The sequence below is a fragment of the Kwoniella dendrophila genome, chromosome 11 (genome assembly GCF_036810415.1).
Source record: "Kwoniella dendrophila CBS 6074 chromosome 11, complete sequence".
In the NCBI taxonomy this organism is placed as follows: domain Eukaryota; kingdom Fungi; phylum Basidiomycota; class Tremellomycetes; order Tremellales; family Cryptococcaceae; genus Kwoniella; species Kwoniella dendrophila.
The window spans coordinates 211,125-232,165 of NC_089486.1; the positions used below are offsets into that span (position 1 = coordinate 211,125).

A 21,041-nucleotide genomic window follows, 5' to 3' on the forward strand; every position below is an offset into this window, starting at 1 on the left:
AGGTTTTTATTAGGAAATTTTAATTCATTTTTGGGTGATTCTATCATTTCAGGTTCCAGGTTAGACAATGTTCGGTGCAAAGATTGTTGTTTTTATACAAATATATACATATATACATATCTACGGAAAAGGGGCGGCTCATTCTAAAAGAAAAAAAAAACATGTTGTACTTGTACGCTCTCAGGAAGTTTGCCAGATATCTCACGTGTTGTTGCATCTCGAATTATACGTGTATAAAATGTGAACTGTCGAGGATCATTAACTTGAATAGTTTGGTACAATTGACACTTGCACAGCCAGCCAAAATCAATTACATCTATGTTTTTTTTTTTGAATCAATTAAACATCTACTCCCAAATCCGATGTGATCTACGAATTTATAATTATCATTCATACAACAGGTGGATAAATCATTACAACGGATCTTCTCAACTTCTGTTATTGAGAAAATCTCTTTTGGAAGGTAGGCATTTAAATCTAATGTTTTGTATCTATTACCGCTTAGCTTCCATTTCCTCCAATTGCGAAACTAGATCATCCATTGGATCACTTATTGATGTATTCTGACGCTGAGCTACATTGTTTGTGCTTGAAACTGTTCCAGAAGACATTGAAAGACCATCGAATAAGTCAGATTTCATTGTATTTGGATTTGAAGAGGAAGATGCAGATGATGAGGAAGGTAACAAAACCGAAGATGGATTATAACCTGGTGCTATTTTCTTTAATGCATCTTTTCTATTGATTATCAATATCAAGAATAATTGTCAGTTAAGGGCTCTACTTTTATGCTTATTATGTGTATGTTATATGATATATGAAATATAAGAAGAAAGAAATCAGAAGCTAGCTTACTCTCTTTGTTCCTCTTCAACTTCCCTCTGATGTAAAATCTCCGCATTCCTCGCTCTTCTTTGTGATATACTTTCTGCAGGTGAAGGATGAATTGATAATACGTGTTCTTCTAATGTGAATGGGTATACGAACTATTCATATACAGATTATAAGTCTAGTTCGAGGGAAATTGCCGCGATGATTCAATACTGAAATACTTACATAGGCCGTTATATCTTCAGGTAACGGATGTATGTCATTTGGCATTTCGATCTATATTAGGAGATATTATTCAATCTGGTCAGTCTGTGGTCGATCTCAATCTAGTCCTTGGTATATAAATATATATAGCGAAAGTTTCAACCTACAGGTTTGGGTAACCATAATGAAGGCGATTTGATCAATGGCACCGTCGCCGCTGCAGAATACTGGGAAGATATTGGTCCTATAGATTGTCAAAGTCAGTACGACGTAAGATAGGAGTAAGGCTCTTAGTATGAACACTCACCTATATCAGCTGCAGTCACCATCTTGTTTTGAAAATTGCTTCTTGATCAATACCTAATCTATATTTCTGACTGATTGTTCTTTACATGTAACATTTAAAGCAGCAAAATATAATGGTAACATACCTTCTTGGATGACGCTCTATCAATATAATGGTCTCTGGTATCCGGTTTTGAGGCACGAATATAGAATGATGAGACGGGATCAAATTGGTTGTTATTGTTTTCACAAATATATGATATATGTTAGCGTTTCAGCTGATAATAAACCAGCGCAGTAATATATAATGAAATGTTAAGAGATGATCGAAAGATTTATCCTCTAAATTTATCATTCATCTTAACTTTAAATACATCAAGCTCAAGCCTGACTTCCACACAACCGATGTATATTAAGCTCGACAATAATGATGATCATGTCAATATAGTCTATATAAACGATCGATCTTCATTGGATTATCAAGATAAATCGGTTGATCGATCATGGGCAGTGTTTCCTCTGCTTTAGATCCAGCTAGAGGAAGAGGAGTGAGTATTGTACATCTCTTCTATGAGATCTGAATACTGATAGATCTATTAAATCATAATGATAATAGGTAATTTCTGTTCCTGATGGATATACAACACCTTCATTCCCTTCACTTTATATACCAACTTTACATGATACTAGTGAACAAAGGGGTATATTCTTATATGAAGCTGAAGGTGAGCGTTTTTTGCCTTTTTTTTTTTCCTTGGAATCACAGATTATAGAATGATCCGATTAGATACCGGGGGTTCAATAATGATTCACTAACTTTGACAATTTACGTCTCTTTGTAATTTATTTAGCAATTTGGCATTTTACATTATATTGGACATTGATATTATTAATGTCATTGTTTTTATTATGTTCAGCATTTGCATCATTTACAATTTTCCTTAATATAACTAAATATCGAAATAAACCACCTGATAATCATAATCATAATCATAAACAAAAATCACCATTTTCCCCAACAATAATATCGAATAATCAAGATAATCAAAATAATCAAAATAATCAAAATAACAATCATATAACAATAAAACATTTGACAGCGAGAAAAAAACCGAAAAAACCCCCATTATGGCCAATTATCATTTTACCTATAATTTCTCTATTTATAGCTGCTTTTATAGGTTTAATTTCAAGTACTGTGGTTGGTTTTGCTTTGGCTGCTATTTATTCTGCAGGTGGGTTTAGTATGTCAACGTGAGTGAAGGCTTCCTCTAAAGTCAAATGGGATACTTATCTCCATTAACGACTGATCCATTGTTGACTCATGTACATTCACATTCAGATGGGTACCGTTTCTTTGGGCATTAATTCAAGTTCTTGTTCTGATCATATCGTAAGTGAAAATATCCCTCATCTATTCGATCCTTTTAGGTTACTAGACCATAGAAATTCAAAAGAAGCTAATGGTCTCACTGAAATCTTTTAGGAGTTATTCCACACTCACATCAATTCTATAATCATATTCTCCCAGTATAACCTGTAATTGTTCTTGGTTGTAATAGTATTCATTCCCGGTAATCAAATTTACGCCTATCATATGCAATGCATTTATACGTTGCACCAAAACTACAGAGGGATTATTCGAAAGGTTTCTCGCTAATAGCCTGTTCGCCTTCCTAAAGTAAAATTAATTGACTATATGTCTTCTTCAGCGTCATACTACGAGTATAGGCAACAGTTGGAAGTAGAGAAGTCCTTCTTCTATTACTCTTATTCACATCATAGGTAAGTTCCGATAACTTACGCGACCTTTTTTTTCCCCACGACTTCACTTGAACGAGCTATCCTTTCTTATAGCTAGTCATTGGAAGCCTTAAATTGTGAGTGAAATCAGTGCAAGCAGTCAGAAAGTTCGAATCCATCAAATTCGTCATTGGCCTTCAACGCAGGCTGTCGAAGGCTCCTGACAAAAGGTCGTAAATTTCGTACGATCGACTTATGTAGTTACACATAGAAGTAGTCAACTTATATGTTGATTTCAAATATATATAAACCCCTTCGCAGGTTAGATTATTATCTCCTCATCTATACTGAGCTCAGAAGTTTAATTAGATCCGATCCCAATCCATAATCAATGCCATACTATTGAGATGGAAAATAACTCAAATTTTCATGCATCTGTGCAGACTCGTGACGATCTATCCAAGTTATTTGAGCCACATTCACAACATTTGAAGGCACATCCAGTTAGACTGGCCAACGATTTTGATGATAGGTCAGTCCTGATTCTTTCCTTGTGTTTGCTTAAATTTATCCGGCTGACTGTGAAAGGTAGATCCCTTTTTTCTAAAGCATGGAGTTATCATGTATACAAGGAATCAAAAAATCCTGATCAGTCCGAATTTCAAACTGAAAGAATGAAGGGAATTATAGATACGAATTATACAACTTTAGATAGAGAATATTGTGAAGCTTATATTCATGTTATGTTTACACATAAGTCACAAGATCAACGAAATAAGTAAGTCCCCCTTCCACTGTATTTAGTACAGAATCGTCTTCGACTTGTAGTTTTTGTCGCTAATCATTTCGCGTCTTGTTGATTGTTTAATATTTTATAGGATGAGATCTATTGCTGAACAAGATAAATCGTATTACTTCACAAACATCAATGATATCCATTCAGAACCTCGACCTGGATCTCATCAACGAGCTTCCAACAAATCCTCTGGAAACGTCATACAAACCTCTTCATCATCAGGTTTCAATGCTGTCGAACCTACTGAAGAGGATACTTTCGCTCCGAATACTCAACTCAAAGGTCACTTTGATCAACGCGCTGAAAGAGGCGATGGAGTATGGAGAAGGAAAATGGCAGGATAACCTATCGTGTAATCCTGGTGACCCGTCTCGATGTGCAGTTCCTAGCCCTCAGCAAGTACATTGATGATATGGCTCAATCTGATGAATGACCGGTATCACTGAGATGCATATGTTTGTTTGATGAGAGATAGGCTATGTCTTCCGTTTTCCCTAAAGATGTTGATCGGTTTAAGGAAGTACAATGTATTTTTGGAGTTTCTCTGGAATGTGTGTAGCGAGTCCTTTTGATTCCAACCATACTCTCGAGAAAAGTCGTGCTTGATATCTGGATTAAGATGAAAACAATCAGCATTTTCTACTAGAGTTATCCCGATTGGTTTTCCTTTCGAGTTGGTGACCCAATAACCTAAAACCTTTCGGTAATCTCAAGTTTGCCTTCCAATTTATTCCTTCCATCGAATACTACGAATGCAATTCCTCCTCTCGTTCCTTGCGTCCCACCAAGACCTCATCGTGTCCTCTGATACACAACACTACTATCTTTAAGAACCAAAACCAAAAGGATTACTCACCTGTAAGCACCATCACATAAAACAGTAACTACAGTACTACCTTTACCTTTTTTCTTTGCTAATTCTGCTGCAGCCCATACGTTCAAAGCACTTGATGCACCAACGTAAAGACCCTCTTCATCAAGTAATCGATAAACCATGTTTATAGATGCTGAATCAGGTACATGGATAGCACCTGAAAGAAGTGAAAGATCTTGTTGAAGGTTTGAAGTTACTCTACCTTGTCCGATACCTGATATCGGATACAGGAAATTCATTAATCAAAGATTGTATGGGTTAGGCATTAAGATTAAAGGACAGGCGATTTGATGATTCTCCCATAAGGTAGCGAAACAGATGCATTTGGTGTAATCAGACTCACCTTCAGTGATTGAACCATTACCGACTCTTTCAATTTTACCATTTTCAACTAAATTATATAAAACACTTCCAGGTGGATCAGCTAACCAAGATTCAACTTTACCATTGGATTTTTCAGTTAAATATCTTGTTACACCAGCTAAAGTACCACCTGTACCTGTTGCACAAATGAATGCATCTAAATTACCACCATTTGTTTGTTCCCAAATTTCTGGTCCAGTAGTTAATATATGTGCTTCTCTATTAGCTATATTATCAAATTGATTTGTCCATACTGCATTATCTAATGACTCTGCATATCTTTTGGCTTGATGATTATAATTTTGGGGATTATCGAATGCAACGGCTAAAAAGGGAAGGCGAAGGATCCATCAGCATATAAGAGGCGGCGACGATGTGACTTGTAATATCCAATCTTCCCGTTCCCGCCCTGCTCTGACAGATTTGTCTTCAATCGTACTTTCTAACACTTCTTCGATTATAAATGCCCTGTTATATAACATTCCCTTCACTCACCTGGGACCGGTCTTACATCAGCACCTAACATTCTCAATAAATCGATTTTTTCTTGAGATTGAGTATCTGGCATATAGATTACACATTGATAACCTTTTGATCTACAAACATGTGCTAAGCCTATACCTGTATTTCCTGCAGTACCTTCAACAACTGTACCTCCTGGTCTAATTAAACCTTTTTCTTCTGCATCTTTAACTAAATATAATGCTGCACGATCTTTGATTGAACCACCAGGTGACATGAATTCAGCTTTTGCCAAGATGTTACATCCTGTTTCTTCTGATAATCTATTGATTCGGATCTGATTATCCACCAATAACCAGAATTAGCTTTTTGTTCTTTCTACCAACACAGTAACTATTGAGATAGATTGAATGATTGCTTAACTAACCAAAGGTGTGTTTCCTACTGCTCCTACGAAACCCTCAACTTCCCTTCCATATCCAGTCACAGATGTAGCATAACTTCTTCTAGTAAGTGGTCGTGCTATAGCAGCAGCTCGAAGCATTCGAGCAGAAAGAGTTGCTACCATTTTCAATTGTGTTGATACTATATAGTAGAGTACAAATATAAGTACGAAAGAAGGATTGATAATATACACTTCTATGATGATATATATTTTTTCTGTTCGGCAATTAACCTGTTTCACTACTGTACAAGGATGTTTTAATCACGTCAGTCAGGCACCATTCAATATTATCTGGAATTCGGATCAAACCATGCCACGAGGGAGAAAGGGAGTTGACGATGATGTCCGTCATATATTTCGAGATTTCAGCAAGAGTAGCTGTACTCTACATGATAGCTAGAAGCAATAACAATCTATCCTCAATGAAATATGAGATTGTGCGTTGTTCCAGCTGTTTCTAATCCAAAATAGAGCATTACAAACAAAGCAGATCAAAAGGGCATTGCCCAGAATCAAATCTTTGGCCCTTGTTGTTATTCAATTTGGCTTCACTATCATGAGCTCAGCGATCAGAGCAAGTAGGCCTTGTGCCGCCTGTGTTAGAAGGATGCGGGCGTTAAATCATATACCGTCTAGTGGACCATTTGCAAGATCGATGTCATTATCAACTTCAAATATAGGTTCCGCTAGTACTTCTCGAGTTGGGTCTCCAGAAGTACAGTCTCGAAGTTTCACATCAACACGTTATGCTGGAGCACGAGCAACGGAATTGACTACAAAGAAGAGATCACTGGAATTGAGAGATTTTCCCCCAGAACGTATACGGTGAGTGTGTATCATGTTAAAGGTTCACGATTGATCTGACTACTTGTTTCAGAAATCTATCCATTATCGCTCATATAGATCATGGGAAATCAACTCTAGCAGATCGTTTATTACAAGTAAGCTTCATCAATAGTATCTATTCAAACACTGTAAGCTCATTATCTTTGACCAGATGACTGGAACTGTACCGCCTTCAGCAAATGCACAATTTCTTGATAAACTGAAAGTAGAAAGAGAAAGAGGAATAACGGTAAAAGCTCAAACGGTATCAATAATACATAAACATACAGATGGTCATAAATATTTGATAAATCTGATTGATACGCCTGGTCATGTAGATTTCAGTTATGAAGTATCAAGAAGTTTAGGTGCATGTGAAGGTGGATTATTATTAGTTGATTGTTCACGTAAGTCCTCTTTTGGATATATAGTTGAGTGATAAGGCTAATATCAATTTACAAAAAAGAGGGCATACAAGCACAAACTTTATCAGTTTTCCATCATGCATTAGAAGCAAAATTGAAATTATTACCTGTAATCAATAAAGTTGATTTACCACATGCATCACCTGAAGAAACTTCAGAAGAGATTGAATCCTCATTAGGATTACCTTTAAGAGATCATATGCGTATAAGTGCAAAAAGTGGTTTAGGTGTAAATCAAGTTTTAGAAAATATAATAGATAATTTACCTCCACCTAAAAAATGGATCGGAGATGATGATGGGAAATTAAGAGGTCTGATATTTGATACTTTGTAAGCTTCCGTCTTTATTCTTCTGTGACGTGTTCAGCTGACACAAGACATTTCGTATTTTCCATGTAGTTATGATCAATTTCGTGGGGTAGTTTCATTAGTTCGTATATTTTCAGGTACATTGAAGAAAGGTGATAAAGTTCGATTTCTTCAAGCTGGGAAAAGGTATGAAGTCTTGGAAGTTGGTATAAATAATCCCGAGGAAGTTGTGGTTGATCAATTGACTGATGGTCAAGTAGGGTGAGTTTAGCGATTTGCTTGAGATCTCAAAGTCCTCACCATACCTGTCAACCTCGTTCGCAGGTATGTTGTATGCAATATGAAGAATTCAGAGGAAGGTAAGCTTATTGGCTTCGTGCAAACAATCGGGATCTTCAGCTGACCAATTACGAAGCTTTCATTGGAGACACAATATGTCTGGCAGATAAACCAGTTGAACCGTTACCTGGATTTCAACCTATGAAAGCGATGGTTAGTTACCTTAAGCCAGCTATCAACGCCAGTCCAACGTCTAATCTTGTATCTATAGGTTTATGCTGGTGTTTTTCCTGTCGACAGTTCTGATTTTCCAAAATTAGAAGAATCTATCGAAAGGGTGAGCTTGCCCCTTACACCGGCTTTAGGTTCAAAGCTGACTATTGATGCTGTCGGACAGTTAACCTTGAATGACAGAAGTGGTAAGTCATTATAGCTTTACAACGAAAGGTGATTCCCAGCTAACTCTGAACAGTGTCTGTACAGCGAGAATCTTCTGCAGCTCTTAGTCAAGGTTTCCGATTAGGGTTCTTAGGTACTTTACATATGGATGTTTTGTGAGTGACATTAAGGTGCCATACAGTATTGGCAGTCCCTGACGTTCCTGTTTAGCAAACAACGTCTGGAAGACGAGTATTCATCCGAAGTCATTGTGACTGCACCTACGGTACCTTACAAGGGTAAGCTGACGAAGCACTACCGCGTTCGAATACAGCTAACCCATTAATAGTGGTTTACCTCAATGGTACTGAGGAATTTGTGTCAAATCCTGTTGATTTTCCTGAAGTTACCGACTCCAAATTGCGAGTGAGGCATATCGAAGAGCCCATGAGTGAGTTCACTTAGCCATTGTCTCATGAGATACAAGCTGATATTCTTCACAGTCAATGCTACTATTTTCGTACCTAATGGTAAGCTATCTGATACCCGTCATGGGATCTATACGATGTTTACTGGTATCTGAAGGCCCTTTTTATTTGACCATCATACTGACTGACATCTATGATTTAGAGTATATTGGGGAAATGATGGACCTATGTGCGCGTTACAGAGGTGTACAACAAGAATACAGAATTCTGGAAAATTCCGATAGAGCTATTCTAAGATATTCTTTGCCATTGGCAGAAATCGTAACGGATTTCTTCTCAGAGTTGAAAAGTTCCAGTTCAGGTTTTGCGAGTTTTGATTATGAGGAAGCAGGTTATCAACAATCAAATCTAGTGAAAGTGAGTTATACGGGCTTGGGCTATACTTGCATAACGAAGCTGACTAGAAAAAATTCAACCTCAGCTGAATATCTTGATCAACACTAAACCAGTTGATGCTTTAGCAATGATTGTGCATAAATTTGCTGCTCAAACAGTCGGTAAAGCATGGGTAAAGAAGCTCAGTAAGCCTTTTTAGCCTTATCATATCTGAACGACGAATGTCAAAGCTGACACCTACCCGCAGAGGAAGTTGTTCCTAGACAACAGTTTGAGTTGTCTCTACAAGCTGCTGTTGGAGCTAAAGTGATAGCTAGAGAGAATGTCTCTGCATTCCGGAAAGATGTCACTGCAGGTTTATATGGAGGTGAGCCAACTTGTCGTCATCTGTTAGTATGATGTCACACTGACTCTTCATCTTACAGGTCATTACGATCGTAAACTTAAACATCTCAACAAACAGAAAGAAGGAAAAAAGAGACTGAAGAGATTGGCTGGGAACATTGAAATACCTCAAACGGCATTCTTCCAGGTACTCTCTTCCCGACCAAGATCAATGCATACTTCGGCTAGATCCTCCTCGTTATCATCACATCATCAACCACACACGCCTATTTTACCTCCCAACCTCAGCCCGAGCAATGCATCATCCACATCATTCTCATCATCATCTAAAGCCTGACAATCAAAGCACGATCCAATCACAGAAAACCTCCCTAAACCTGAACCAGAACAACCCATCATACCTGAACAACGACTTACTCATCCTATGCCTATCGGTCGATCACCAATACCTCCTCCAGAAAGATCGATGAAATTATCGTCTATTGGTCGAATGACATCTTCACCTCCACCATCTAACGTTACTGCGGAAGAGCTTATTGAAGCCTTCAGAGATCTTAATGCATCTTCACCTGATTCACACGTATTTACTCCAGGTGAAATTCATGAAATCATAATGGCATTACGTACATTGCAAAAAAGAGAAGGTGGTAATCGTAAATTAGCTTCTGAACAGTTACATTTCTTGTTTAGAGAATTAGAAGATATTATAGGTAATAAGTCTAAATCTATAAAAGGTTTAGAATTAACAATATTATCTTTAACATCAAGGACAGAAAGAAAGGTAAAAACAAAAGATATAATTGATGCTGAAAGAAGATTCATGAATATTTATAGACAACCTCCGTCTAACAATAATGTAGTTGATGAAAAGGAGTTATCAAGATATAAAGCAAGTTTAAATCATTTAATGTATTTATGTGCTTTAGCAAAAGAAGAAAACAGATTTGAACATTGGTTTTCAAAATTTAAACGTGAAAATCTAGTTGAAGATAGTTATACTTTTTTAAATCAATTCATATTATTAGAAAAAATAAATAAATTAAATGAATTACCGAATTTGCTAAAAAAAGCTTTTGAGACGGAAATGAACCAAGAAGATAAAGGTGTTTTAATTAATTTTACTATACATTCATTTGCACGTCAAGGTAAATTCAATATAGCAATTAAAGCATATTCAAAATTACTTAAATTAGATTATAATGATGAAAAAACTTTATTAGATTCTTTTCCCCCAAATGAACAATCTTCGGAGTACAATTATCGATATCAAGAAGAAAGAGATGATGATGTAAATTTGGAAATACCAATACCTGAAACTTCAAAAGTTACCAAAGAGTTATTTGGACCATTGCTATCTATAACAGTAAATTCAGGTAATTTAATTGGATCTTTGATAATATTCAAAAATATATTTGAATATAATTTTATTCCATCAATAAAAGATTATATATCACTATTTAAAGGTTTTTCAATTTATGGACAATCAGATTCTCCTAGTGAAAATGGTTCAGGATCAGGAGAATGTTTAAGAATATTTGGATTAAATGAATTTCAAATACATCATTCAAAATCAAGTTTAAGTTTTAAACAAATGATTAAAAATGAAGAAAGAGAAAATTTTGATAATATTTTTACGAATATTTGGGAAAGTGGTTATGGTTATTTTTCTGAATATGAAAACGGGAATGATAATAATTATTCTCATCGAAATCGAAATAATTACAACTTTAAAGCACCAAAAACAATTATCAAGAATGATGATAGTGATAAAATAGAGAATGAATGGAATTTAAATACATTACAAGAAATTTATTTATCTTTTTTAACTATTCAACCTAATAAACTAAATGAAAAAGGTATAAATAAAAAACAATTATGGATTATCTTGAAAGCTTTTGTTAAAACTTCAAATGGTGATTTACAAATACTTGAAAAAGTTTGGAATGAATTACAAGAAAAGTTTGGTATTGAGAATAATAAAGAAAATTGGTTACCTTATAAAAACGATAATAGGTTAATTTGGGCAAAAAGAACTTTATTTGGTGATGATGCTTAGACTAACTAGCACGGCGTTATATGGTACAAGGATGAACGAACAAAGATTGATAAGAATAAATAAGATAGACGAGATGTAATACTGTTATAGATAGGTAAAATAAGTATGTAATAAACGGAAATACCAAGCATTGATTTGATCATACCTGCATTTGTACCTATACTCAAGTCAAATGAATATTATGCATACATACATTTGATGTAAAGCACAAAGAACCCTCCAGCACATGCTTGCATATCTTTAAGTTACAGCTTTGATTTCGGTTCTGATCATCAGGCTAGGACTCCCAGGGCAAATCAGGATAACATTGCTCCAGCATATTTTAGACTGATTATAATTCTACATCCTCTTCATCGTAAGCTTCTTTGATTAATCTGTAAATGTATGATGGCGAATGATCTCCTCTATAAAGTAAATGAAGGAATGAGAATCAGTTTTCAACATTTTTCATGCGATTTATTCATTTGAATATGTGGATTTTTATCAAGAGCTTAGACTTACTCATTAGTAACGAACAATTGAACTAATTCAGGTCTAATATAATCGTAATATGGATTAATAATTTCTGTTGAATCTTTTCCTGTTGAAGATGAAGATGAGAATAATTTTGAAGGTGATTGGAAATCTACAGCAGCAAAATCATGATATAAATTCCATGCAGGAGCAAATTTGAATTGACCTGTAACTATAACTAAAGGTTTTGAATGTGATTTTGCTGCTAATGCACATGCTAAAGAACCACTTAAAGCGAATAATCCACCATTTGCTAATACTGTATGAGCACCTAATATGACTTTTGTGATTCGAGGTAAAATTGCATGTATGGATGAATCTGGTATTAAGATTGTAGGGATTCCAGAAGATGATAATGATTGGGCTAGCGAATGGCCGAGGTAACTATGGGAGATGAAGGGATTTTAATCAGTAATTGTGTGTTTAGTCATTGAAGGTGGAATGATCGATAGTCATATACCTGACCACACCTATCGTGCAAAGCCCAGCATCACTTACGATGGTGCAGATTCCGCTACTACAACAGTAAATTTTCGATCTCTATAACCTTGTTTCAAGAAGGCTTCTACAGTTTTTGAATGACCCATTGTAAGAATAATTTCACTAGGTCAAGCAATCTGTTAGCTTTTGTCAATTCAACGGAGTCATAATTTGAGCCTTGTTCTTCTCGACCAATTACATCTCTCATTTTCATCGTCAAAATCATGGCTGATCTTCTATCACAAACAAGATCCAACTCACGATGAATGTATATGTTCTTTAGCACCTTTAGCGACGTCTTCATGTGTAGTTTCTAATTCACCTACAACTTCATCTATAGCCTGAATCAGAACGGGTTTTAATTTTGATGATTGTTTCATGAATTCTTCTGAATCTATTTTGCTGGTATTATAATTAGGGGTTATTGAAGATACACCAGGAGTTTCAGGTGGATAACCATTTGAACTATTATTCCTTGTAAATAAATTATTTGTTGATTGTGATAATTGTAAATCAACTAATGAACCTGATCTTTCTAATTGTGCTCTAGAATGTCTCATTGCAACAAAGTTTGATAAACTAGTTTGTCTAATTAAAGGTCCATGTGATCCACCTCCAGACGAAGATGGGGAGAAAAAATTGAATTCACTAGCTGAAGAAGATGTATTTGATGATAAATTTAAATAATGATTTAAAGGTGCTGATATACCTGGTGTAGTTGGTCCTAAATATGGTGTTTCAGGTGCTGATCCAGGTGCAGATACTATATGTGCTGCGGCTGCTGCACGATATTCTTCTCTAATTAACCGCAATATCCTTCTGACTATATTACCCGCTGCCAATTCTGTAAGAATATCGGAATTCAGCTATTTGGATATAACGAGGAAGACGTAGCTGAGAGAAAAAACTCACCTTTAGGATTGGCATCTATCAATCTCCTTCCTACACTCTTTATTAATGCTAATAATTCATCAATAGTTGAATAACGTGCACTTCTAACTATATTCTGTATCAATGCAGCTGTAGCCAATGCAACGTTCAATGAACCGACAATTTGCCTAAAAAAGATGGATGTGAGCTTTCTTATCTGTACCTATCAGAAGAGCAGAAACTAACCTTCGTCGTAAAGAAGTACATAAAGCCTCTGTCAACCTAGCATTTGGGTCATTTGATTTCTGAAGTTGACAACAAAGGTAATGTAAGCGTAAGCCGGACAGAACGACAAGATACTTACCAGAGAAGCTGATGCAGCCATTCTGTCGCTCTCAGGGGGTGTGTCCTCTTGCTCTGTCTAGAAGTATTCGACTAAAAAGGTCGGCTGTATCTGTGTTGTAGGTTGATGTTGAAATAGAAGAGAGGATTGTCTTTTGTCTTTTTGTAGGTTACCTTTCAGCGACTCGAGAACCGCAATGTTAGATGATTTGTCACGTGACTTGCAACCAAAAGTCGGTTTCTTATCACTACGTAGAAAAGTAATAACATCACAATAATAATCGATAATTTATACTTCGCAAATATCTATTTGGGGCGTAACACCAACATTAGAGAGGAGGAACGACCGACTGGCCACATCTTACTTGAAAATAACTATCATCTTCACGATCCAAAACCCATAGATTTTCGTCAAAATGGCAAAACCTTCACCTCAATCAGCAACTCGAATTATCCAATCGCTTCTATCATCAAACTCACATTTGAATACGCAACAGATATATCAAGCTGGTACAGAGGGACTAAGACCAATATTACAACCTGCACATGTGATTGATTCATCAGGTAGAATTAGAATGAAAAAAGTTAGTAATATGAGAGAAGGTAGAAGACCTTGGATACCTATGCCTATGGCACCTTATCCAGATCATCCTTTTAAGAGTGTAAAGTGAGTTTGGCTGACTCTCTCTCTCACAAAAGTATAAATGAAGTTTAGTATCATAGTATAGAGAGGATAATCGTTGTAAACGTGTAAACGCTAACTATTTGATTATTGTAGCTTTTTGAAACGGACAATCTTGACATCGTTAGAATCACAAGGATTAATACATAAAGCTAGAATCGAAAGACCCATAGAAACTGAAGAAGAAAGACAAGATGCAATTCAAAATGCAATGAGATTAACGAGAAAAGATGAAAGAACCGCATTAAGATTAAGACAACCTGTACCATCACCTAGAATACCAAAAATAACTGTATCTGAATATGCTTGGAAAATGGGTCCACCATCAATACGTCATCAAAATGATTTTGTTGATAATATTGATATTAATCAAAAGGGAAAAGGCAAACAAATTGAAATAGAGGACGATAATGATGAAGATTTTGAAATGAATGATAGATATGATAAATATGATAATCCAGAATCAGATAGAGAATTAGCTTTGAGAATGCAAAGAGCTTGGGAAAAGAATCGTGGGGAGTCTTTGGGTTTGAAATCGAGCCAAGATGGTCAACATCATACGGAAGAAGGAAGACAGACGAAGAATGAGGATGAGGATGAAGGGATTGAAACGATGGATGAAGAAATGAAGAGAAGATGGGATCAGGCAGTGAGATTAGAAGAAAAATTTATTGAATCACAAATAATGGAACAAAAACAAATTGAATTAAGACAAAATGCAAGAAGAGCAGCATTTAAATTAGATAGAGAACAAAAGAAGAGAGAAAAATTAGAAGATAAATTGGCTGGTAGAACAGAATTTATTCAAGCTGAAAAGAAAAGAATTGAAGCTTTAGAAGCAATTGAAAATTATGCTAAACAAACTGGTGAAGATGTTTCTGATTGGTATAAGGAATTAGGTATTCAAGAAGGTGAAGAAATTCCGATTAATGAAGATGTAAAACGTAAAAAGAGGACAGGAGGTGGATTTGGTTTGAAGAGGGAATAAAAACCTCGCATACAGTATTATTGAAGCTATTGGAAAAATTTGACTTAAGTTACCCAAGCCGCAAATATGGACACTGCCATCATAAAAAACAAATTATAGTAATTATAATATATCATCAAATTATATACATTCATAACGAACAAACTCATGCACCATTCGTATCTGTTGTACTTTTATCTTTAGGTATGGATTTACCTAATTTGGCTTCTCTTCTTTTTTTCAGCATCTCCATTCGTGCTTTCAACGATGCTACACGAGAGTCTGCGTCTTCCCTGTGAAGTGAAATCATATCAAGGTTAGCAATACGGGATATTTATGTCTATACTCCATACTCTTATCACATAGCTCTGTCAAAATCTCCCACTTACTGTGCTCTTTCTTCATCTTCTAATCTCCTAACAATCTCTTCCCTTTCTTCTCTTTCCAACCTTTCTTTTCTTTCTTGTTCACTTTCTTCCTCTTCCTCTGGTTCTTCAGTTTGCTGCTGTTGATCAGGCTGTATGATTTTGACCGGAGCAGCTTCATAAGCAGTCTGTGAAGGGATAATTTCTTTATATGTTTTCCTTATTCCACCTTTACTCTGCTGTTGCTTCGTTGCCGTTGTAGATATAACTGTGGGGGCAGTATCATCATTGTTAAGGGAAGATAGGAAATCATCTAATTCTGAATCACCTGTTGGTTCGGGAGGAACAGTTTTCGAAGGAATAGAAGGTCCAGCTGTAGTTTCAGGTTCGGGAGAGGGTGAAGGTGATTTTGGTCTATTTCCAGAAGAGAAGAATCCAGCTGGTAGTCCACCTGTACCTGCTCCTTCCTCATCATCATCATCATCATCATCATTTTCCTCTTTTTGTATTATTTTTGATCTTTTCGGACTTTGACCATTATTCGCTGAAGCCTCTACAGGTAAGGATCTTTTGGAATTAGATTTAAGTTTCGCTTGAGCCAACTTTTGTTGTTCAGCTTTTTCCCTTTGAACTGATGTTCGATGTTGTTTTGTGAGTAGATGTGCGTCCCATTGTTTGACTACAAACTATAATATCAGCTATCAAGTGATCTTGTTGTATTGATAGATAGGTGAGATACTGTTTATGACTCACCTGGTACAGCACATATGGAACATCTCAAAACACCCGCAGAATTGTAAGCTGCATAAGGATGATTTATTCTAGCTTCAGCTTTTTTAGCTCTCAATAATGATTTTGCGTCCATTAATGGTATAACTCTTCAAGTGATTTGTAGGTTGGTGTGAATAAAAGTCAATCGGTTCAGTCTGATCTATGGTATTGAAGTGATTACTATTTGCGTTTTCAACATCATCCTTGTTACATTTACTGTTGTAAGTCAGCGTTCTTGTTGTCGTTAAAACCTCACCTCGACTGTGATTCTAGCTAGCTGCTATGACGAAGAAATTTGATTCCGTCCTCGCGACGGAGCTGTAATCCTATTCCTCCACTCTGGCTGTCCACCAAAGAGATAGATATTTGTAATGTGTATTTTATGTTCGTGTTTTTGTTCTTCTACCTCTTCGGTCCATGATCAGCAACTTGATCTTCCCATTTCAATCGCAGCTAGAATGAGACTACTTTCGATACTGAGCTTCATCACTTGCGTCTTAAGTTTGGTTCTAGCTGATACGGAAATAATCAACTTTCATCTACCCATATCCTCCGAATGCTCTTCAATCCGTGAAACGACAACATCCGCACTCGTGCAGCATGAATGGACAATGTGAGTGCTTATACGCTCACATATAGATCTAAGTGTCTAATCGTAGAAATTGAACAACGTGTTAACTGATGAACTTAATCAACATATTAGCCTTAAACCGTCCAAACCCCTAATATTTAACTTGAATTCTTCATCACCTCAAAAAGGATTCACATTGGATTTCAAACAACTACGGTATAACGTATGGACAATAAGAGCTTCATGGCCTGGATCAGTGAATACATATTTCGGCTTTCGATGAAGCCAGCCTCACATTGACTTCTGTTTGGTATATAGTCTCCAACGCGAATAAAGATCAATCCACCAAATTCATCATATCAATTCTCGATTGAATCTTCAGCTTTGTCACCTAGAATGTCACATCATCTTCTCCGTGACTTCATGAACAAATACGCTAATCTTGAAATAAAAGATGTCAATCAGGCTAACCGGGAGTCGTCATCATTATCATTTGATACACCTATAACTATCACACTAGAACCTCTGATATTAGGCATAATACCTAAAACTGCATTACCAACTATAATTATCATCATTCTTTCTGTCATTTTAGTAGGATTGAATGTGACTCGTATAATAAGGATAATAGAGCTTGCAATCAATCAGTTTGGAGACGATGCTTCGCCTGCGCAAGGGAAGAAAATAGATTAGTTTATCGAAAGTGCTTGATATTTTTGTTGTACTGAATTATGCATTTACAATTTGAACCCATAGACGACATTTACGTCCATCATAATAGTCATATTTCCTTGACTGGTAGGATATACAACAATACTAGGTAACAATATCTATGGGTGAACGATCACAATACAACGGCTTCTTCAACACCTTCCAATTCTGCAAATTCTTCTGGGGTCAAAACACTATTATCTGGTTTTTGTTGTTGTTGTTGTTGTCGATGAATCGGTGATATATGTCTAAAATCTCTATCGCTAATACCATTCACACTCATACCTATATCTATACTTGAACCTGCTCCTGGACGGGAACTTGCGGTAGAAATGACATTCGCTTTTCTACGTTGATTATTGATTTCTTCCCTGTTTGCTATAATTGGCCAAAAATCTTCTTCGTCACTTATGGTGAACTGTGGATAAATAATAATCAGACAGGGATAACACAAGCTACGCACAAAGTAAGGCGGTATGACATTAGACATTGACTTACCTCAGACTTCCATTCCAATCTACCGGGTAAAGCCACACCAAAAGGATTATAAGTACTATTTAGAACTCCGTTCCCGTTTGTAGTTGTAATATCATCTCTTTTGCTTGACCTTGAACCTGTTCTAACCCTTTTTTGCGGTATCGGCAGGTCATCACTCATATCATCATCAATTACTATAGTTTCGTTCATGTTGTTACCTCGGTTTAACGATTCACGTTTTGATGCAGCTTCAATCAAGCATGGTAAACCTGATACTGTGATTGGTGGATAGAAGGGTTGTGGCGGTGAAGACGAAGGTGAAGGCATAGGATTTTTAACGGGGTTTATCATCAAAGTAGTTGATGGGCGAACTGTAGATGTTTTAGGCGTGGGATGTGGAAGAGCTGTTTGTGGCCCACCATTCAGAGAGAGTGGTTTGATTGCAATTAAGGGCGAAACAGGTTTTTTCGGAGGTGTGAAAAAGGCTTTGATACTCTGTTGAGTGTGGTTTATAGGTTTGCTTTTGATCTTTGGTTGTATCTTAGGCAATGGTGGTGGTGGTAGTATTGATGATGACACTAGTGTAGGTTTAGATATCGATTGATGAGGTGGATTCATAATTTCAACAACTTCTGGCGGAGATTCCGTTCGGACTACAGCCTTGCGAGTTTTTGTTGAACTTGATTTAATGATTTCTTGTGAGGAAACAGGTTCATCTTCATCTTCATGATGATTATATTCATCTTCATCACTTTCACTGTCATGTATTGATAAAGCCGTAGTGGCAGAAGATGAATCATCAAGTAATGAGATACTTTCACTTCTATTTCTTTTCCCATAAGTTCTCAGTACTCTAGTTGATTTCCTTATTTCTACATTTGATCGTGTTCGTGATGGACTATCATTCTCCATATCATGATCCTGATCAATGTTCTTTTTCTTGGTTGACCTGCTTTTGTTTGCGATAGGAGTTAGGATAATACTTGATTTACGTTTCCTTTTATTTGCAGATGAAGTAGATGTCGAAGGTGGATCACGTAAAGCAGCTACTCTGGCAGGTAGAACGATAGGCGGAGGAGTCAAAGAAGGTGATGAAGATATTCGAGTAGAAGGAGTTGATAATCTGGATTCTGGATTTTGAGACGTTGTTACCGAGTTTTTCGGTCTATCAAGTAGAAAAACGCATCACAATCAACGAATATCAAATTGAAAAAAATAGCGCCATCCTTTCCGGAAAAGTGGAACAGGTTGTCTATGGGTATATCTTAAACTCACTTTCTCTGTTCTGGAGGTAATAACTCATCAAACCTTTGCATAACTTCTTCACCTTCTTTAATTAATTGTCTTTTTAACCAATCATCACCTTTTTCTTTTATTTTCTGTTTACCTTTTAACCATTTTTCTTTCTCTCCACCCCTTTGTAAACTGTTATTGACTTTATTATTGCTTGCCTGATTATCGTCCTTGTCGTTTTTTTCATCATTTTGAATTTTAGTAGTAATAGTACTATCAAGATTGTAATTTGTCAAAGATCTTTGTAAGATTGTTGATAATATAGTTGACCAAGTTAATTTTGGTAAATTTTTTAATAATTCTAATCTTGATTTCATCTTATATCTTTCAAATTGTAATTTTTCTTTTTCTCTTATTCTTTGTCTTTTTTCGAAAATTTCATATTTTCTATGTAAAGATATATAATATGAATCTGATGTATCTTCTTCTAACTATTCGAAAGTTAGAAATGAAAAGCAAAGTTAGCACGTGAGTAGTACCTTGTAACACGATTCTATCAATTCTCTTTTCAAGATCATGACAATTATAAAGGCGCATTCACTTACTTCATCACCTATACCACCCCTTCTCAATCTCTTAACAGGACTAACTAAGACTTTACCTTTACCTTTATTATTGTTGGCAATATTACCAAAAACAAGTTCTTCTCTAGCTTCTTCTTCATCATCTTCACCAGCTTTAACCATAACCCATTCTGGCACTTCGATTTTCTCTTTAAATTGTCCATCATCTTCTGGGTTTTTTATCGATTTTTTCGAATTAGGAGTTAACGTTATTCCCTGTTCTTCGCTATGCTGCTGCTGTCGCTGCTGCTGGAATGATATTTGGGTTACAGGTGGATCCACGTATGATAAAGGTATAGAAGTTAGGTAGATTGGTAGGTTATCCGGAGGGGTTATGGACGGTTCACCTATTATGATCTGATAGTAAGTTGCTGGTCTAGCGTATATATCTCAAACAAAACTTACTACATCTTTCCAACCAATCAATGATCATCTCTTCAACTTCTCTCATACTTTCTCCACCACCTGTCGAACGTCTTATACGTGGAGGCAAAACACGCCTTTCGGGTGGTTTTTCTTTACCTTTACCTTTTACATCTTGTTTAACATTCGTTATTGACTTTAAGGAAGGTTTAGATTTAGAAATTGACAGTGCACTCGTTTTCGAACTTGATGGTCCAGCTTCACTGCTTTCATTTTGGATATCCAATCTAACGTCCTGTATTTGATTGATCCGCTGAATACGGATCCTCTTTGTTGATGTTGATGATGTTGTTGTTGCTGTTTTAATCGTTATAGGTGACGAGGAAGAAGAAGCTATATTGTTCCCATTTGATATTGAACGTCTAGGTTGTACACGCGCTTTAACAGGTGACATTTCTTTGTTTCCCCTTGATGACCATCTGATATACTGCTATCTCAAACGTTCCAGAGCTGTTCTTGGTTGAAATTGAAAGGGAAACTATTTGATTGAGCAAGATGCTGAATAATGGCAATAAAAGGCGTGCTGTTTCCGGTCTAATGAATCCCACAGTCTGAGAAGATGGATTGAT

General features: G+C 36.2%; 11 protein-coding genes across 11 annotated transcripts; 6 read left to right on the plus strand and 5 right to left on the minus strand.

The window, feature by feature from the left end:
• Nucleotides 1-494: 494 nt before the first annotated feature.
• On the minus strand, nucleotides 495-1,364 carry L201_007624 (uncharacterized protein; the record flags this gene model as incomplete). The annotated part of the gene is made up of 5 exons (XM_066223330.1): nucleotides 495-738; nucleotides 856-986; nucleotides 1,057-1,107; nucleotides 1,203-1,279; nucleotides 1,343-1,364. The coding sequence occupies 5 exons, from the start codon at nucleotides 1,362-1,364 to the stop codon at nucleotides 495-497; spliced, it is 525 nt and encodes a 174-aa protein (XP_066079427.1).
• A 459-nt stretch (nucleotides 1,365-1,823) lies between these two features.
• On the plus strand, nucleotides 1,824-2,837 carry L201_007625 (uncharacterized protein; the record flags this gene model as incomplete). Its single annotated transcript, XM_066223331.1, has 5 exons — nucleotides 1,824-1,868; nucleotides 1,937-2,045; nucleotides 2,172-2,574; nucleotides 2,663-2,713; nucleotides 2,807-2,837. The coding sequence occupies 5 exons, from the start codon at nucleotides 1,824-1,826 to the stop codon at nucleotides 2,835-2,837; spliced, it is 639 nt and encodes a 212-aa protein (XP_066079428.1).
• Nucleotides 2,838-3,470: 633 nt separating this feature from the next.
• Nucleotides 3,471-4,203, plus strand: L201_007626 (uncharacterized protein; the record flags this gene model as incomplete). The annotated part of the gene is made up of 3 exons (XM_066223332.1): nucleotides 3,471-3,595; nucleotides 3,656-3,841; nucleotides 3,942-4,203. The coding sequence occupies 3 exons, from the start codon at nucleotides 3,471-3,473 to the stop codon at nucleotides 4,201-4,203; spliced, it is 573 nt and encodes a 190-aa protein (XP_066079429.1).
• Nucleotides 4,204-4,371: 168 nt separating this feature from the next.
• Nucleotides 4,372-6,126, minus strand: L201_007627 (uncharacterized protein; the record flags this gene model as incomplete). The annotated part of the gene is made up of 5 exons (XM_066223333.1): nucleotides 4,372-4,468; nucleotides 4,716-4,947; nucleotides 5,077-5,421; nucleotides 5,592-5,895; nucleotides 5,986-6,126. 5 exons carry the CDS (start codon nucleotides 6,124-6,126, stop codon nucleotides 4,372-4,374), a joined length of 1,119 nt encoding a protein of 372 aa, XP_066079430.1.
• A 433-nt stretch (nucleotides 6,127-6,559) lies between these two features.
• Nucleotides 6,560-9,725, plus strand: L201_007628 (GTP-binding protein LepA; the record flags this gene model as incomplete). The annotated part of the gene is made up of 17 exons (XM_066223334.1): nucleotides 6,560-6,828; nucleotides 6,881-6,944; nucleotides 7,001-7,235; nucleotides 7,295-7,583; nucleotides 7,653-7,823; nucleotides 7,887-7,921; nucleotides 7,978-8,054; nucleotides 8,113-8,178; nucleotides 8,239-8,260; nucleotides 8,314-8,395; nucleotides 8,451-8,518; nucleotides 8,569-8,670; nucleotides 8,723-8,749; nucleotides 8,850-9,064; nucleotides 9,129-9,228; nucleotides 9,291-9,410; nucleotides 9,469-9,725. 17 exons carry the CDS (start codon nucleotides 6,560-6,562, stop codon nucleotides 9,723-9,725), a joined length of 2,199 nt encoding a protein of 732 aa, XP_066079431.1.
• Nucleotides 9,726-9,812: 87 nt separating this feature from the next.
• On the plus strand, nucleotides 9,813-11,444 carry L201_007629 (uncharacterized protein; the record flags this gene model as incomplete). Its single annotated transcript, XM_066223335.1, has 1 exon — nucleotides 9,813-11,444. One exon carries the CDS (start codon nucleotides 9,813-9,815, stop codon nucleotides 11,442-11,444), a length of 1,632 nt encoding a protein of 543 aa, XP_066079432.1.
• Nucleotides 11,445-11,775: 331 nt separating this feature from the next.
• On the minus strand, nucleotides 11,776-13,692 carry L201_007630 (uncharacterized protein; the record flags this gene model as incomplete). Its single annotated transcript, XM_066223336.1, has 7 exons — nucleotides 11,776-11,848; nucleotides 11,946-12,341; nucleotides 12,456-12,560; nucleotides 12,699-13,281; nucleotides 13,350-13,495; nucleotides 13,554-13,612; nucleotides 13,672-13,692. 7 exons carry the CDS (start codon nucleotides 13,690-13,692, stop codon nucleotides 11,776-11,778), a joined length of 1,383 nt encoding a protein of 460 aa, XP_066079433.1.
• Nucleotides 13,693-14,065: 373 nt separating this feature from the next.
• L201_007631 (uncharacterized protein) lies at nucleotides 14,066-15,319 on the plus strand (the record flags this gene model as incomplete). The annotated part of the gene is made up of 2 exons (XM_066223337.1): nucleotides 14,066-14,316; nucleotides 14,428-15,319. The coding sequence occupies 2 exons, from the start codon at nucleotides 14,066-14,068 to the stop codon at nucleotides 15,317-15,319; spliced, it is 1,143 nt and encodes a 380-aa protein (XP_066079434.1).
• Nucleotides 15,320-15,464: 145 nt separating this feature from the next.
• Nucleotides 15,465-16,528, minus strand: L201_007632 (uncharacterized protein; the record flags this gene model as incomplete). The annotated part of the gene is made up of 3 exons (XM_066223338.1): nucleotides 15,465-15,591; nucleotides 15,688-16,342; nucleotides 16,417-16,528. 3 exons carry the CDS (start codon nucleotides 16,526-16,528, stop codon nucleotides 15,465-15,467), a joined length of 894 nt encoding a protein of 297 aa, XP_066079435.1.
• A 364-nt stretch (nucleotides 16,529-16,892) lies between these two features.
• Nucleotides 16,893-17,698, plus strand: L201_007633 (uncharacterized protein; the record flags this gene model as incomplete). The annotated part of the gene is made up of 3 exons (XM_066223339.1): nucleotides 16,893-17,047; nucleotides 17,138-17,261; nucleotides 17,324-17,698. The coding sequence occupies 3 exons, from the start codon at nucleotides 16,893-16,895 to the stop codon at nucleotides 17,696-17,698; spliced, it is 654 nt and encodes a 217-aa protein (XP_066079436.1).
• A 151-nt stretch (nucleotides 17,699-17,849) lies between these two features.
• On the minus strand, nucleotides 17,850-20,866 carry L201_007634 (uncharacterized protein; the record flags this gene model as incomplete). Its single annotated transcript, XM_066223340.1, has 5 exons — nucleotides 17,850-18,134; nucleotides 18,215-19,358; nucleotides 19,469-19,917; nucleotides 20,032-20,396; nucleotides 20,455-20,866. The coding sequence occupies 5 exons, from the start codon at nucleotides 20,864-20,866 to the stop codon at nucleotides 17,850-17,852; spliced, it is 2,655 nt and encodes an 884-aa protein (XP_066079437.1).
• Between the last annotated feature and the right edge of the window lie 175 nt (nucleotides 20,867-21,041).